Source organism: Thunnus thynnus, chromosome 3, assembly GCF_963924715.1.
Source record: "Thunnus thynnus chromosome 3, fThuThy2.1, whole genome shotgun sequence".
NCBI classification, from domain to species: domain Eukaryota; kingdom Metazoa; phylum Chordata; class Actinopteri; order Scombriformes; family Scombridae; genus Thunnus; species Thunnus thynnus.
Genome location: NC_089519.1, coordinates 5,170,040 through 5,183,458, shown reverse-complemented (window position 1 = coordinate 5,183,458; position 13,419 = coordinate 5,170,040). Strand labels below are relative to the sequence as shown.

General features: G+C 39.2%; 3 protein-coding genes across 6 annotated transcripts in view; all 3 read left to right on the top strand.

Moving 5' to 3' along the window:
• The first annotated feature begins 730 nt into the window (after positions 1-730).
• On the top strand, positions 731-3,440 carry LOC137175994 (homeobox protein MSH-C-like). The gene is made up of 2 exons (XM_067581972.1): positions 731-1,387; positions 2,050-3,440. Exons 1-2 carry the CDS (start codon positions 967-969, stop codon positions 2,460-2,462), a joined length of 834 nt encoding a protein of 277 aa, XP_067438073.1. The 5' UTR covers positions 731-966; the 3' UTR covers positions 2,463-3,440.
• A 1,365-nt stretch (positions 3,441-4,805) lies between these two features.
• Positions 4,806-9,199, top strand: LOC137175990 (ATP synthase subunit d, mitochondrial-like). Its single transcript, XM_067581956.1, has 6 exons — positions 4,806-4,926; positions 6,941-7,071; positions 8,060-8,156; positions 8,516-8,587; positions 8,846-8,908; positions 9,016-9,199. The coding sequence occupies exons 2-6, from the start codon at positions 6,950-6,952 to the stop codon at positions 9,145-9,147; spliced, it is 486 nt and encodes a 161-aa protein (XP_067438057.1). The 5' UTR covers positions 4,806-4,926; positions 6,941-6,949; the 3' UTR covers positions 9,148-9,199.
• Positions 9,200-10,042: 843 nt separating this feature from the next.
• Positions 10,043-13,419, top strand: part of pnpla6 (patatin-like phospholipase domain containing 6) — a 32,844-nt gene continuing 29,467 nt past the window's right edge. For 3 of the 4 annotated variants that reach the window (XM_067581941.1, XM_067581917.1, XM_067581933.1), the window contains exon 1: positions 10,043-10,115. The gene's annotated coding sequence lies outside the window, so the exon portion shown is untranslated. The remainder of the gene's footprint in view (positions 10,116-13,419) is intronic. The other variant, XM_067581926.1, reaches the window with a different exon arrangement.

The window sequence follows — 13,419 nt, the reverse complement described above, 5'->3', positions numbered from 1 at the left end:
GACTAGACGTGAAACAGTTAACTGTCAGCGCCCACTTCCTCGCAGCTCCATGCAGTGGACTATGAAATATTTGGAGGACAATTGGTTAAGTGGAGTTAACCGTTGCCTTTTCTCCCTGAGGTATCTTCCTTTTTGATCCTGCCGAGACTGGCGCCTCGCAAAACACAACTTGTCTGGCTTATTAAATAGTATGACCTGGAGAAAGAAAACGCCTGTTGCTTCTCAACTGAGGCCATTGTGAAGCGAGAAGAGCTCATGACAGGCCTTAAATTGCTGTAATGCTGTGTGACCAACAGTCATACCTAATCAATTTCGATCCTGGATGCGCACGTTTTCTTATTTGATTTGGATTGTTTTACTCGCTTTTATTTTTAGAATTTCATTTAATTACTGTGTAGGCGACAGTCAGTTTATTTATTCACAAATGCAGTTTACGGTGAGATATTTTAATCTGTGAACTGACCTAAACATCTAAGAGTTTTTCCTTTTTCTTTTCTTGCTTCTTTGATAAAGGTATTACTTTGATATTGACATGATTCTTAAGTTGCCGCCCAGCTTTACAGTAGGAGATTCAGCCAATAGTACCAATGGAGAGCCCGGCTAATGGATGTAAATGGTCAAGAGAGTCCTCCCCACTGGTTAATTGAGCTAAAATTGGTCTAAGCTACTTTGTGAGGGCCATCAATAGTCCCGCACCGCATGGGGTCTGTATGATTAACTTCTCCTTCCTTTCAAAGGCCTCTTGATGTTCCCTTGGAAGCCAGCGGACCAATCAAAACCGCACTCCGAGACGTCACGAGCACAACTTGACGAGCTGATTGGCGGGACCGGGGAGGGGGAACAACCCCTGTCCTTTTATAGACGACCCCGTCCAGCGCGTAAAAGCTACTGGGCACAGCTGACAGCACAGAGACGCATATTGGACACTGTACACCTCATTCCTCTGAACGGGCCGCACGGAGGTGCATGGCCCCATCCCCTTGTATTATGATGAATCCTGTGCAGGGGTCGCCGTCCCAAGACGCCAAACAGCTTCATCAAAAAGATGAGACGGATACGGAGGGCGAGGAAGTTCAGCCTAAAGACATGACGACGGAGAAAGGATACAAACAGCAGCGGAGCAGCCTTCCGTTCAGCGTTGAGTCGCTGATTTCCAAGAAGACCACCTGTCGGACTTCTTATTCTCCCTCAGATTTATCTCTGGTCCTGCCGAAGTCCGCGGCAGGGCAGGGCGCGCAGTTCTCTCCAAGGACTTTTTACGCGGAGAGGAAGGTTTCGGCGGAGAGCTCGCAGGGTGTTTCCAGTAGTTCCAGCGAGGACAGTCCGCAGTTTTGTGAGAAAGATCAGAGCACTTGGTTCCAGACGCCGTCATTTTCTACTCCTCCTCGTAAGTCCGTCCCTCTGCTGTTCTCAGAGTTTTGCGAGGACCAGGAACTCACTGTTTATATTCTTCATATCTACTGTCAGTAATAGAGGCTGGCTGTTATTAGCTTATAGTTACACATGCTTTTTATTCTCCTGGTTGTGTCACAGTGATGTAAATATTGTCTACAACATAACTGACTGTGCGTAAATTTTCTTCTCGCATTTTGCGTTTTGTTTACATGCTGCAGTAAAATAGTGTGTTGTGCTGCTACTGTACACGTGAAGCGCATATTTGGCTGTTGCATGAGTTCTTTGACAATTTGTTATTTCTTATATTATGAGCAAATATATTTCTTCATATATTTACCTACAATTGCTGGAGATATACAGTACGTTAGCGCATAATCAAGATTTTAGGATGACAGTGATTATACCGTACAATTCATATTTGGATGACTGAATGTTTGTGATGCAGACTGATACAACATCTTAATTTGTCAGTAGAAATATAGTAGCCTATATGTATTTGCTTGCTGTATCATGTTTTTGTTTCCATCTACTCCTGAAGGCTCATATGTTGCTGTGATGATCAATTTTCCTACAACGACGATCAAACTAAAAAAATATAATCTAACCCGATTAAACCTATAACCTATTTTTCTTTGTTATTTTTTTTTCTAACAGGGAGCTCAAGTCCAAATCAGTGTACTTTAAGGAAACACAAAAACAACAGGAAACCTCGCACGCCCTTCACTACCTCTCAGCTGCTGGCGCTGGAGCGCAAGTTTCGCCAGAAGCAATACCTCTCCATCGCCGAGAGAGCCGAGTTCTCCAACTCTCTCAACCTGACGGAGACTCAGGTCAAAATTTGGTTCCAAAACAGGAGGGCCAAAGCTAAGAGACTGCAAGAGGCCGAGCTGGAAAAGTTTAAACTGGCCTCAAAGCCCGTCCTGCCCGCATTCGCGCTGCCGTTCCCCCTCGGAGCGCACATGGGGTCTCCTACATGGGGCCCGTCAAACGCCTTCCCGAGGCCCAGTCTGCCGGTCCCCGGACTGTTTAGTGGACCTGTCACTTATGGGATGTACTATTTGTCTTAGTATTCCTGTGTGTGTGTGTGCGTGTGTGTGTGTGCGTGCTTTTAAGAGAAATCATGTCTTCAGAACATGGTTGCAATACACTTATGGGCATAATGCGTCTTTTACATCTCGGAAAAGCAGTTTTGTATTTTCACTCTGGAGTTTAGAGAAATGTTCTAACCTCCAGATTGGAAAATGATTTAAAAATTGTGAGACATTTTGATATGTAATTGTGTGCGTAAATGGACTGAGCGCGTTCACTCGCTCTCCTCATTTTAAGACAGTGTCCAGTGCTGCGGATTGTGGATTCACAGGCCTAAATTACTTGGGCAAAACTCCAAACGTAAATGTCAGGGTTTTAAACGACATGCCTTAAATATCTCATTCCAGTCCATCCACCGAGTCCCGCAGTAGTTTGTGAAACTGGACATTTAAAGTGGGTCCAGACGTGGATGCAATAATCTACTGAAGCGGAGGAAAAAACAGAAAAGTACTTAAACGCTGCAGTGCCTTAAGACCAGTGTATCACTTGAAGTATTTCTCCTCATTCAGCATTGACTGTTTTCTGTCTTCATCGGGTAAAACTGCAGATTTGCTGTTTGAATGATTGTATTTCTTCACAGCAGTTCCTGTCACGATTTCTACATTTTTGTAAACATGGAGCAAAATTATATTTTAGAAAACACACGTATTAGATATTTTTTTACTCTCACAACGTGGCCTTCATGGGAGTGATAGTTTCTTTTCTTTCTTTTTTTTTTTTTTTTTTTTTTTGGAGGAATTTTGCTGTAAATGTAAATAATAATAATAAATGTGTAGTGTTCATGAAGCCCTGCAGCCTGGCTTGAGGAGCAGCAGGAAAGTGGTATTTATTGAATATCTTTGTATCTGTACTGTGTACATACTGTACATCACTCTATCTAAATCTTCAGTTACGTGTAAAAACTGATTTTAGTAAATAAACATTATACAAAACCCGAGTGTTGTCAGCTCATTGCACAACCTTTTCACTGTTTTTTCGTTTTGTATTTGGATGTATCACACTCGCAGGTTATGGTTGAGTTTAGGCCTAATGAACCAGTGGAGCAGGCCAGTGCTCCTCCTAGAAATACGACTTTATTAAAAGCAATAAAGATAGGCTTAAGGCTAGAGACTATATAAATGTTATTGCTTAGTTGATTTATTTATTTGTTTATTTATTTATGGACTCATATGTGTCTTAAGCATGCCAAATGTCAACCACTACTGTGCCAAAAAGCTCATTGCCTGACCAACATTTATTTAATTGGCATTATTATCTCATTTGAAAATGGCCCAAAAATGATGTTACTCTGTCCCAAGTCCTGCAGTTTAGTCCAAGTTATTAAGACTGAATGCATTTCGCACAAGTTGAACTCAAAATAGCGTATGACTCACACACAAAGTGTATCGTCAGGAAAATATCACTTGGAACCCAAAAAAGATCTCATCGGTTAAACTTCTGTCAAAGTATTAGAAATGATTTTAAACATTTTTTTAACATATCATGTCTTCTTTGGGACAATACACATTTGTTTTGCGTTTTAACAAATTATTTGCATATGAAAATATGTCTCAGTCCAACGTGCCTTGTCGTTTCTGACGTGTTGAAAACAGACGTGTTGTCTTTATGAAGACACACACGTGTTACATGAAAACTTGGAAGCCACATGCATACAGTACTTCCTGTCCAATAAAAAATAATTACGGTACTGCCATTGCAAATAATTATTTATAATACAATAGCTTTGATGCACTTGTAAAGACGAGGCCCATCGCTGCTGCCCTGTACGACCTGATATTAGGTAAGATAAGGATATATATTGTTACATTACGCCCATAAAATACCAGAAATAGAGATGAGCACGAATTACTAACGCCATACAAATGGGAAATGTTTACCTTTTAATGGCCAAATTGATATTAAAAGTAATGTATTTTAGTCTAATTAGGTTATGTGGTACATTTGTAACACGGTGTTACAGCCTACATTATTTACACTGTTTAATAGTTTACATAATCTATAGCTTAACACAGCATTGGACTCGGATAATCAATCTTTATTCCTTTTCCCATTTCCGTGCTCGTATCCAGAGCTGTTTGTTTTGGTTTTTACGAATAAACACATAGAAATACTTACCATAGTTTATTATGGGGTATAGGCCTATTTACATTGTTTCCAATCAAGCTACTCGGTTGCAAATAAAAAAAACAACTATAAAACACATTACATGTACTGTTAGACTACACAGTAAAACACTTGGTTTCAGATGTAGGCTGTAGCCTTCATTTACATACAGACGAACACATGAAGGCAGTTCAGTATGTCACACTGTAAGTGCTCTGACTGTCCAGCAGATGGCGGTGGCGGACTCACTGCTGCCGCTGATCATCATCATTATCAAGAAGACGACGAAGAAGAAGTACTTCCGCTGTTCCTTCCTGTACAGACGAAGCTTTCAGCGAGGTGAGTAACTGCAGCGACTGAAACAACATCTAACGAAATATATGTTTCAATAACGACTCGCCTGACACACACATTTATTGCATGTGCACCAGATGTAAACGTAAACTTCTCGTCAGTCGATATTTTGTGAAATGCATTGACGTTACAGAAAGACTTCTCTGACCTTGGCTAGCAAGCTAACAGAGCTAGCAAGCGTGAATTGAACAAAATGTCAAGGACCCGGTGTCATTGATTACTTTTAGTAAAATAAATTAAATTGACCATCTTGGGAGTTAATAGTTAATAAACAACATACATTTCTGTAGCGTGAGCCGTACTTTTCATTCATAGTGAAGCTCAAAGCGCTGCAGTATTAATGACATAGAATACGCAACATAAAGAGAATAGTAAAAGTTATATTACTACTCCTAGTAATAATATCAAAGCACCTGCGTTATGTGTCAACACGGTTTAATACAGACTTCATGGTGTCTTATCAACTCGATTCAAGCATTAGAAATGTACTTACTAAGAGTGAAATGAGTAGCAGCATTATGTAGTGACACCTCACTTAACTGTTTGGAGGTTAACAGATTTCTGTCAATCAATCGATCGATCAATCAAGCTTTATTTATATAGCACCTTTCAAACAAATCAAATGCAGTTCAAAGTGCTTTACAAGCGACTGATAAAACATAAAATGTTAAAAAAATGGCTTTAGAGACTAATACACACCAAAATAATTAAAAAGCACGAAAAGTTTATTGAATAAGACAACAATAAAATATGAGCAGTTAAGATAATAAAAGATAATACAAGCAATAAAAACAACAATAAAAAATAAAATTGTGAAATACACAAAATCAATAGATTATAATAAAACAGAAAAATGTTAATAAAACAAAACAATATAAAACAAATAATAATGATCAACAGTAAAATGTTAATCAAATAAAATAAAGGTATATAATAATAAAACAATAAAGTTATAAAACACTAAATAAAAGCCAGACTAAACAGATGGCTTTTTATTTCAATATCAGTATTTTCACATCCTCTGAAAGTTGTTCCAGCAGTTCGGAGCGTGACGACTGAAAGCAGCATCACCAAATGTTTTTATTTTGTTTTGTGTAACAGCTAAAAGAGAAGAACCAGAGGATCTGAGGAGTCTTCCAGGTTCATAAAGCAATAGCATTTCTGAGAGGTCTGCGTCTTAGTTAAAACTAGATTTAAAAAGTGTTTTTCCATGTATGGTTTGTATGTGTTGATACATACAATAATGTTACTTGGCATAGATACAAAGGCACTAATATTAAATCTGCAGCACAATTTTTTTTTAAATTTGTGTCTAATTGTGGTTTTTCCCCCCAAAAAAGGTCAATTGTCTTGTTGAAATCTTTAAAATGACATCTCCTTCTTCCCCCTCATTAAAAATCCAGAATCTATCAATATGCAAATATTGTTAATTTCAAAAGTTTAACTGTTGGAAACAAGATGTCTCCTACTTCACTGTAAAGTCCATTCTCAGTGTTTGTGCACTGGAGGCTTCACCCTTGTGTAAGTTGAATACTGGACCAGGATTGACTCCAAACTAGTTGTGATGTCACAAATCCTGCTTGTTGGACCGACTCTTAAAGTCTGATTTTCAATGAGCTCAGAGAAACTTTCCACTTTCAGCAGATGAATGTGAAAACAGCTTCTAGTGTCAAACTCTGCACATAAATTATTCAGCACAGTGAAGCTCAAACATCCAACTGAAGGAACAAGAAGAAAAAGACATTTTTGACTGGAGGAGGACTTTAAAGGTCATTTTTGAGTCAGTGTTTGTGATGCTGTTCAATTGTATTGTGTTTATACTGAGAGATTTTTCTAAAATTTAGTCTACCCACATTGATATAAATAGGGTGGTGGATACAATATTAGAAACACCTGTCAGTACAACACAACACAGTTCAACATCAACTACACCACCTGAAATGACTACACAATTGAATCAACACCACTGGACTAAATATAACGCTCCTCTGCCTTTCAGACAGACAGGATGGCAGGCCGTCGCGTAGCCCTCAAGGCCATCGACTGGGTGGCGTTTGCTGAGCGTGTTCCACCCAACCAGAGGGGCATGTTCAACGCTCTGAAGACCCGCAGTGATGCCATCGCTGCCAAGTTAGTTATACACCGACGAAAAGTCTTTACAGCGTCATGATCAGCTTAACTCAATTCTCAGCTTATACGCTGTGGGGGAAAAAAAACAACAAACAGTGAAATTTAAGTTTATGGCCCTTGGTGCAAGATTTGTTTTCTTGCTGATGGAGAACGATGTGACGTTAACCTCCATGCTACAAGAGAACGGCACATATCAGGGTTACAGAGCTTAAATGTCAACACTCACCTGGCTGAGAGGCTGCTGGAAGGACAATCACATATTTATATAGAAGAGAGCTTCTGAACACCAGGATGTATTAAATTACAGTATGCAGTTCCTTGTGGGTGGATGGGGGTTTTTTTGTATTTACATGTCAGGGCCACAGCCAGTATGAAATTCTAAAACATTTTTAGAAAACACTTTGGTCAATTTGATTAAGCTCTCAATGAACAGATGTGCATTTACCCAGTATGAGATGCTTTAGTGGGAAAAATGCAAATTGCAGACACTAACTGGTAAATTAGTGCACCTGTCAGTTTTAGTCTTTTTCCTTTTTTCATGCATCTCATATTGGAGTATCATCTTTCTGTAGAGTTTGTCTTGGACACACCGATCTAGCCATTAATAATAAATAAAGTTATTTATATAGCACTTATCAAAATCAGCAATTACAAAGTGCTTTACAAAGATGGTTCCTGCCTGAGGACCTCAAACTGCGTGCAGGTTGATTAGGTGAGATTAACTCAGACATGTATGCTTTACATGTAATGAGACGGATCTTAAAATCAATTCTAAAACCAGCTGGCAGTCAGTGTAAGTACATCAAAAGGGATGTAATTTGTACATTACATTGCTGCTTTTAATCCATCTTTTTACATTTCTATCAGTTTATGAACACATTTGCTCAACTAAAGTTTTTAAATAAGTGTAATTATTTTATGTCCTCACTACTTTGCTCTCTGTATCTTTACTGTCTTTTGTTAACTCCGTCATCTTTTCTTATACCAGACTGGCCTCCCTGCCAGCGACTCCCGTAACCATTGACTGGAATGTCTACAGGAGCACAGTGGCCAAAGCCGGGATGGTTGATGAGTTTGAGAAGAAGGTGAGTTTAGCTTGAATAGTTAAATCAGTCGGTCACGAGCCTTATGCGGTCTCTCTGTGAAGTATGGATTAGAATTCTACAGCGATACTACATAGCAACTTTAATACACTTTAATTGTTGGTGACATGTTTTATAAGGCCTGAGACTCCTCCATCTAAACTAATTGTGAATTCAAAGTAGTATAAATTGATTTGAGTCCTCTGTAAAGGCTAGCAGACAACTCTTAGCTTGTCATTCCCAGAAATCACTTTTAATCTGAACAGATTTGGGAATGTTTCGTTATATACAGTATATGGCTTGTTTAGCAAGTGTTGGTTTGTATCACAATTGGAACTCACAAATGTTCCTCCTACACACAGTTCAAAGCCCTGCAGATCCCTGAGCCTGTTGACACACAGACCAGCGCCATCAACTCACAGGAGGCTGAGGCTGTAAGTGATCACATCAAACAAATCCATTTTTATTGCCTTAATTTCATCTATAACTGAAAATCACACCATATGTATATTTTTCTAACTACTGTGGGAATTGTAAATGTTCACAAATTGTCCATATATCACAAAAATGAAACAGAAAGGCATTACATTGTACACAATTCAGAATGAAGCAGAGTGCTGTGATATGATCTGCTTTTCTTGTTTTGCTTTAAAAGAAAATTTAACTATTAACTAAAACTATTTCTCTAACAGAACAAAAGTGCATCAGCCTACATCGAGGCTTCAAAGGCTCGCATCACTCAGTATGAGCAAGAGGTGAGAGACACGTTGCATTAGTTGCTAAAATACGTCATGAACATCTTAAGAGAATTAGCATTTTCAAACCTTTCTCTGTCTTTCTCTTCCGTTTTGTGTGTTCTCAGTTGGAAAAGTTTAAGACCATGATCCCCTTCGACCAGATGACCATCGAGGATCTCAACGACACCTTCCCCGAGACCAAGTTGGACAAGGTCAAACATCCCTACTGGCCCCACAAGCCCATTGCCGAACTGTAATCCTATTAACAGACACTCAGCTGACAATAAAGACTATGTATTTTAAACTGAATGCTTTGATGTTTTGATTATTTGATTTATATGTGTGTATCCAAGTTATTTTGAAATATAGGCCAAATACAGTAAAGGCTGCTGTCCCTGGTATTGTTGGTCGTGCCCACGAGGGGGCGATGTTGCGTCAGTTTTACATTGAAAGGTAAACATGGTGGTTAAAAAATAATTTTCTAATATTTCAAGAGCAATAGTTTTTATTGTCACATGCGCACCAACACAGCAGTTGGCAACATTGACAGTGGTGACAGTGTGGCTTCTTCGAGCTCTGGTTCCAATTAAAGTATATAATAAATTATTTACAATTATTTTTTAAAAAATTTAAAAGGAGAGAAAAGAGATGAATTAAAACATATACATTATAGTGCACATTGGTGCGCAGGTGCAGTATTGCACAACATATCAATCTCCTCTCCCCTCGGATTTAATCTGTCTCCACTATATTATTAAAAAGTGTCAACCGACGCCACTGGGCTTCCTCTACAGTTGTGATTAAATCAATCATACAGTGATGTCAGAGACGTTTCCTGATTCAGTTAACGGTAGGTTTGATTAACTGTTTGCACAAACTGCATCATTATCCACTTTAAAGCTAAGACCTCTCTTCACAGTGATTCAGGCGATTATCTACCTAATAGGTCAGGGCATATGTCGATAATTCCTGTTACCCAATCATATATCGATAGAATATGTTCCTCAAATGTCATTGGACACCGGCTTTTTATTTACATAAATTTGGGCGGGACATCTGGCCTCTGGCCCATCTTTGGATTTTGATTGGTTCTGCGTTACGATTTCTCAGTTGCTGATTGGCCAGACTTGTAATAGAAGTAACATAGGAGGGGCTTAATCAAAGATGATTTCCGCTACATGTTAGTTGACAGTCAGTGACGTTTGACGGGAGTCCATCAGCTCAGGTAAATGCCCTGATTTAATAACCTTAACTATCATATAATGGCATGTTTTCAGTATGATATGTTTTTATCTATAAGTCGTGTGATTTACCGGAAGTTTTTCTTCAGCCCTGGTGAGTAAACCAGTGGTGAAAACAAGCGCTAACCGTTCAAGTGTGTCAATAACGGTAGCGCTCAGTCAGAATGCCCTGTGGAGGTCAAAGAGGGATACAATAAGCATCAAATGCCGTTTTCGTTTCTATATCTAAGCTAGTTTGGAGTTGTTTTGCTTATGATGACCTCAGCAGACTGCCATCAGCAGCATCGACAGCTAGCTAACATTTTCTAGTGACAATGTTAGCCACTAGATTGCGTTATAGATGGGACAGTAAGCCAGGTACCGTATGCCCTGAATGCTGGAAAGATGTCAGCTAGATTTAGCTAATTTGAACCCCGCGGATTTCAACAAGACAACTGATAATACCACCTTTAACGGTTGGTGTTACTCCAAGAGGAAATCACTTATTGTACACTCTGAATAAACAACCAGGCCTATATCCACAGCGCTACAGTCACCTATAGGCTTCATGTGACTAGCCACCGGCACAACACTGCGTCAAAATACCGCCTGCTGGTGTGAATTGTCTTAATTAATATCGTGCAACTATAAACTGTCAGATAATTTAGTCTTCTGATGGAAAACATCCCTCTTTTGGTGTTGTGTGAAACGGTTCCCCGCCAGCTTGGTGTGTTTACAACATAACTAAACAGTCCTGGCAGTAAGGCAACACCTCTGTGGGTGCAAATTATGCAAAACTATTTTGGCTGTAGGGAAATATGAGCTTATGTCGTCCTCTTGATTTCACCTTGGTCAGTACGTTACTGAGGTGAGGGTTGTTGTATATGGGCTTTATGTTTATTTCCTTCCTTCCTGGCTTTCATTTGCTCAAACCTCAAGACCAGACAGAAACGTAAACGCCACATGTTTGGCTAGACTTCTGCGGTCAAAGGTGACACACCCGTTCGTGTCTTGGTGTTGTGTATCAGGGCTTACAAGATTGTGTTGAGAGCAGTATAGCCAACTGCAAAATTTTCCACTGTGGTTGTCTTCTCTTACTGTTAAATCATTGAAATATGTATGTGGTGCAGAGTCACAGCATTTCTCAACATGTATCATCGTGTTCAAACAAATTATACAGCCCGTTAGCTCTACAAGCTTGTCATCGGGAATCTCATGGCCCTGAGTGTTTATCGTGTTGGGTGAAAACAGACATAGTTGTGTGTTAGTAGTCGGCCCAGGTCTGCCTCTGGACAGTGGAGTCAACACTAGCTTCATTGTTCATAGAGAACAATGGGAGTAGGCTTGTGTGGAGGGAGGCACTGCTAGGAGGCTAGAGGTTGGCTACTATCTTATCATCTCTAGGGGATGGCAGGCCTGTGCTTCTCTTATTGTGGTATTACCACATACCAGGCTATGTAGAGACAAAAAGAGACAGACTGGAGCAAAGTGTTATGTGTGGCAAGTTTTTTGGAAGCAACTTTCTCATCCGGAGTGAGAGTTTTGTCACAGAGGTTGCTGAACCAGAGACAGATTATGAAATGTTTAAAATCCACATGCCAGGCTCAACGTTTGAACAGGCATTTTCAGAATAGAGATAGAATAGGACTGTAAATTACGGCTGGCTACTAGCCAAAAAATAATGCATGAATAATCTAACTGCAGCCAAAGGTTGCTAGAGATTTGCAAGTGTTGATTTCCAACTATGAAAAATGGACAGACATGTCAGGTGAAGGCGTCAAACAAAAATTACCATGAGTTGACTTCTTCCACCTTATGCATTCAGCATTATGAGAACACTTACAGTTAAATTTCCATTCATAATATCTGATAAAAAAGGAAACCCCCCTTATTACATATGGATAAATATAGCCACAGGAGAATTAAGCCACATGATGTAGTTTTAATAGACATATCTTTTACTTTAAAAATGAATGCTACAGATTTGAGAGATCATGGCCTTCCGTCTCTCGCCGTAGCATCCTGTACTGTGGTTTGTTTGACTCATAGGGTTACTCTATGTAACATGACACCCACCCTCAGTCTGTCACTGACTGAATTTCATCTATACAGCAGTTCACCCACCCTCTCCCATCCACTAATGATGTTATTGATTAAACAGGAAATACATTAGCCCAAAGATGCAGCTGATGCCTGCCTGTGCCTGTCACTTCGTATGAAGTGGAGACAACATCGGGGCTTCGCATGTATTATAAGCAGAAATGTTTTACAAATTAAATATCAGCACAAAACATAGTCATTATTATTTGTAAACAAACCTCAATTAGTTGATGAATCATTAGACAGAAAAATACTGTCTATTTTCGTAATTCATAAATAATTTCTGTCAAGCAATAATAATGAAAAAAATGCTGATTTGCTGCTTTTCTCAGTTTTATATCATTGTAAGTTGAATATCTTTGGATTTTGGACTTCCTGGTCGAACAAAACAAGACATTAAAAGATGCTTGAAAGTTGTGATGGGCATTGTTTTACTATTTTTTGATCTTTCATAGATTAAGCTATGAATCAAAAAAATAATAGGCAAATGAATCAATATTGAAAATAATGAAAGTTGCAGCCTACTCCCAGATTATAATAAATAAGTAAACAAAAAGTTTAGTTGGAATTACTAGTTGATAAAAGTGGAGTAATCATCACAATCTATTTTTGGATCAAATGGTAATCAATTATTTGTTCCTTTTCGTCTATTAATATTTACATACATTCAAACATCCTTTAGATGAATACTTACAACACAGAATAAGAGGCCTATTTGTAGTCTATCCTATGGCTATGGTAATGTCTTTTCTGTAATGATCTTAAAGTTTTGGCAACTAGCCATGAGACGCTTGCTTGCTTGTTTACAGGCTTCATTATGCTGTCATGCTAGTGCAGGAGCCTACTTTGTATGCCCTCAGCAAGCATAGAGTGTCTGGTGTTGGCCAGCTTGTTCTCCCTCCAGTCTCACTTTCTGCTGGACTTGTCAGAGTGGGAAATCGGTGGACCCCAGCTAAGCTAGCATAGCTGTTTATTTGTCCATAGACACTGAATGAAGCTTGTTGTCCCAGCTACAGCACAAACGTCCATGTCAGCTGAATCAGTCTGTTCTGGCAGATGTGGGCAGGGAGATGGTATTTAGCAGGCCTGGATGAACTTTAGGAATTATTGCTTCAGTGACCACCAGCAGAGGACTCTGGTTATACTGGGCTACTTGCAGTAAATGTCTATCACTGTATGACTATTTTAAAGGGAAACACTGAAATTGAC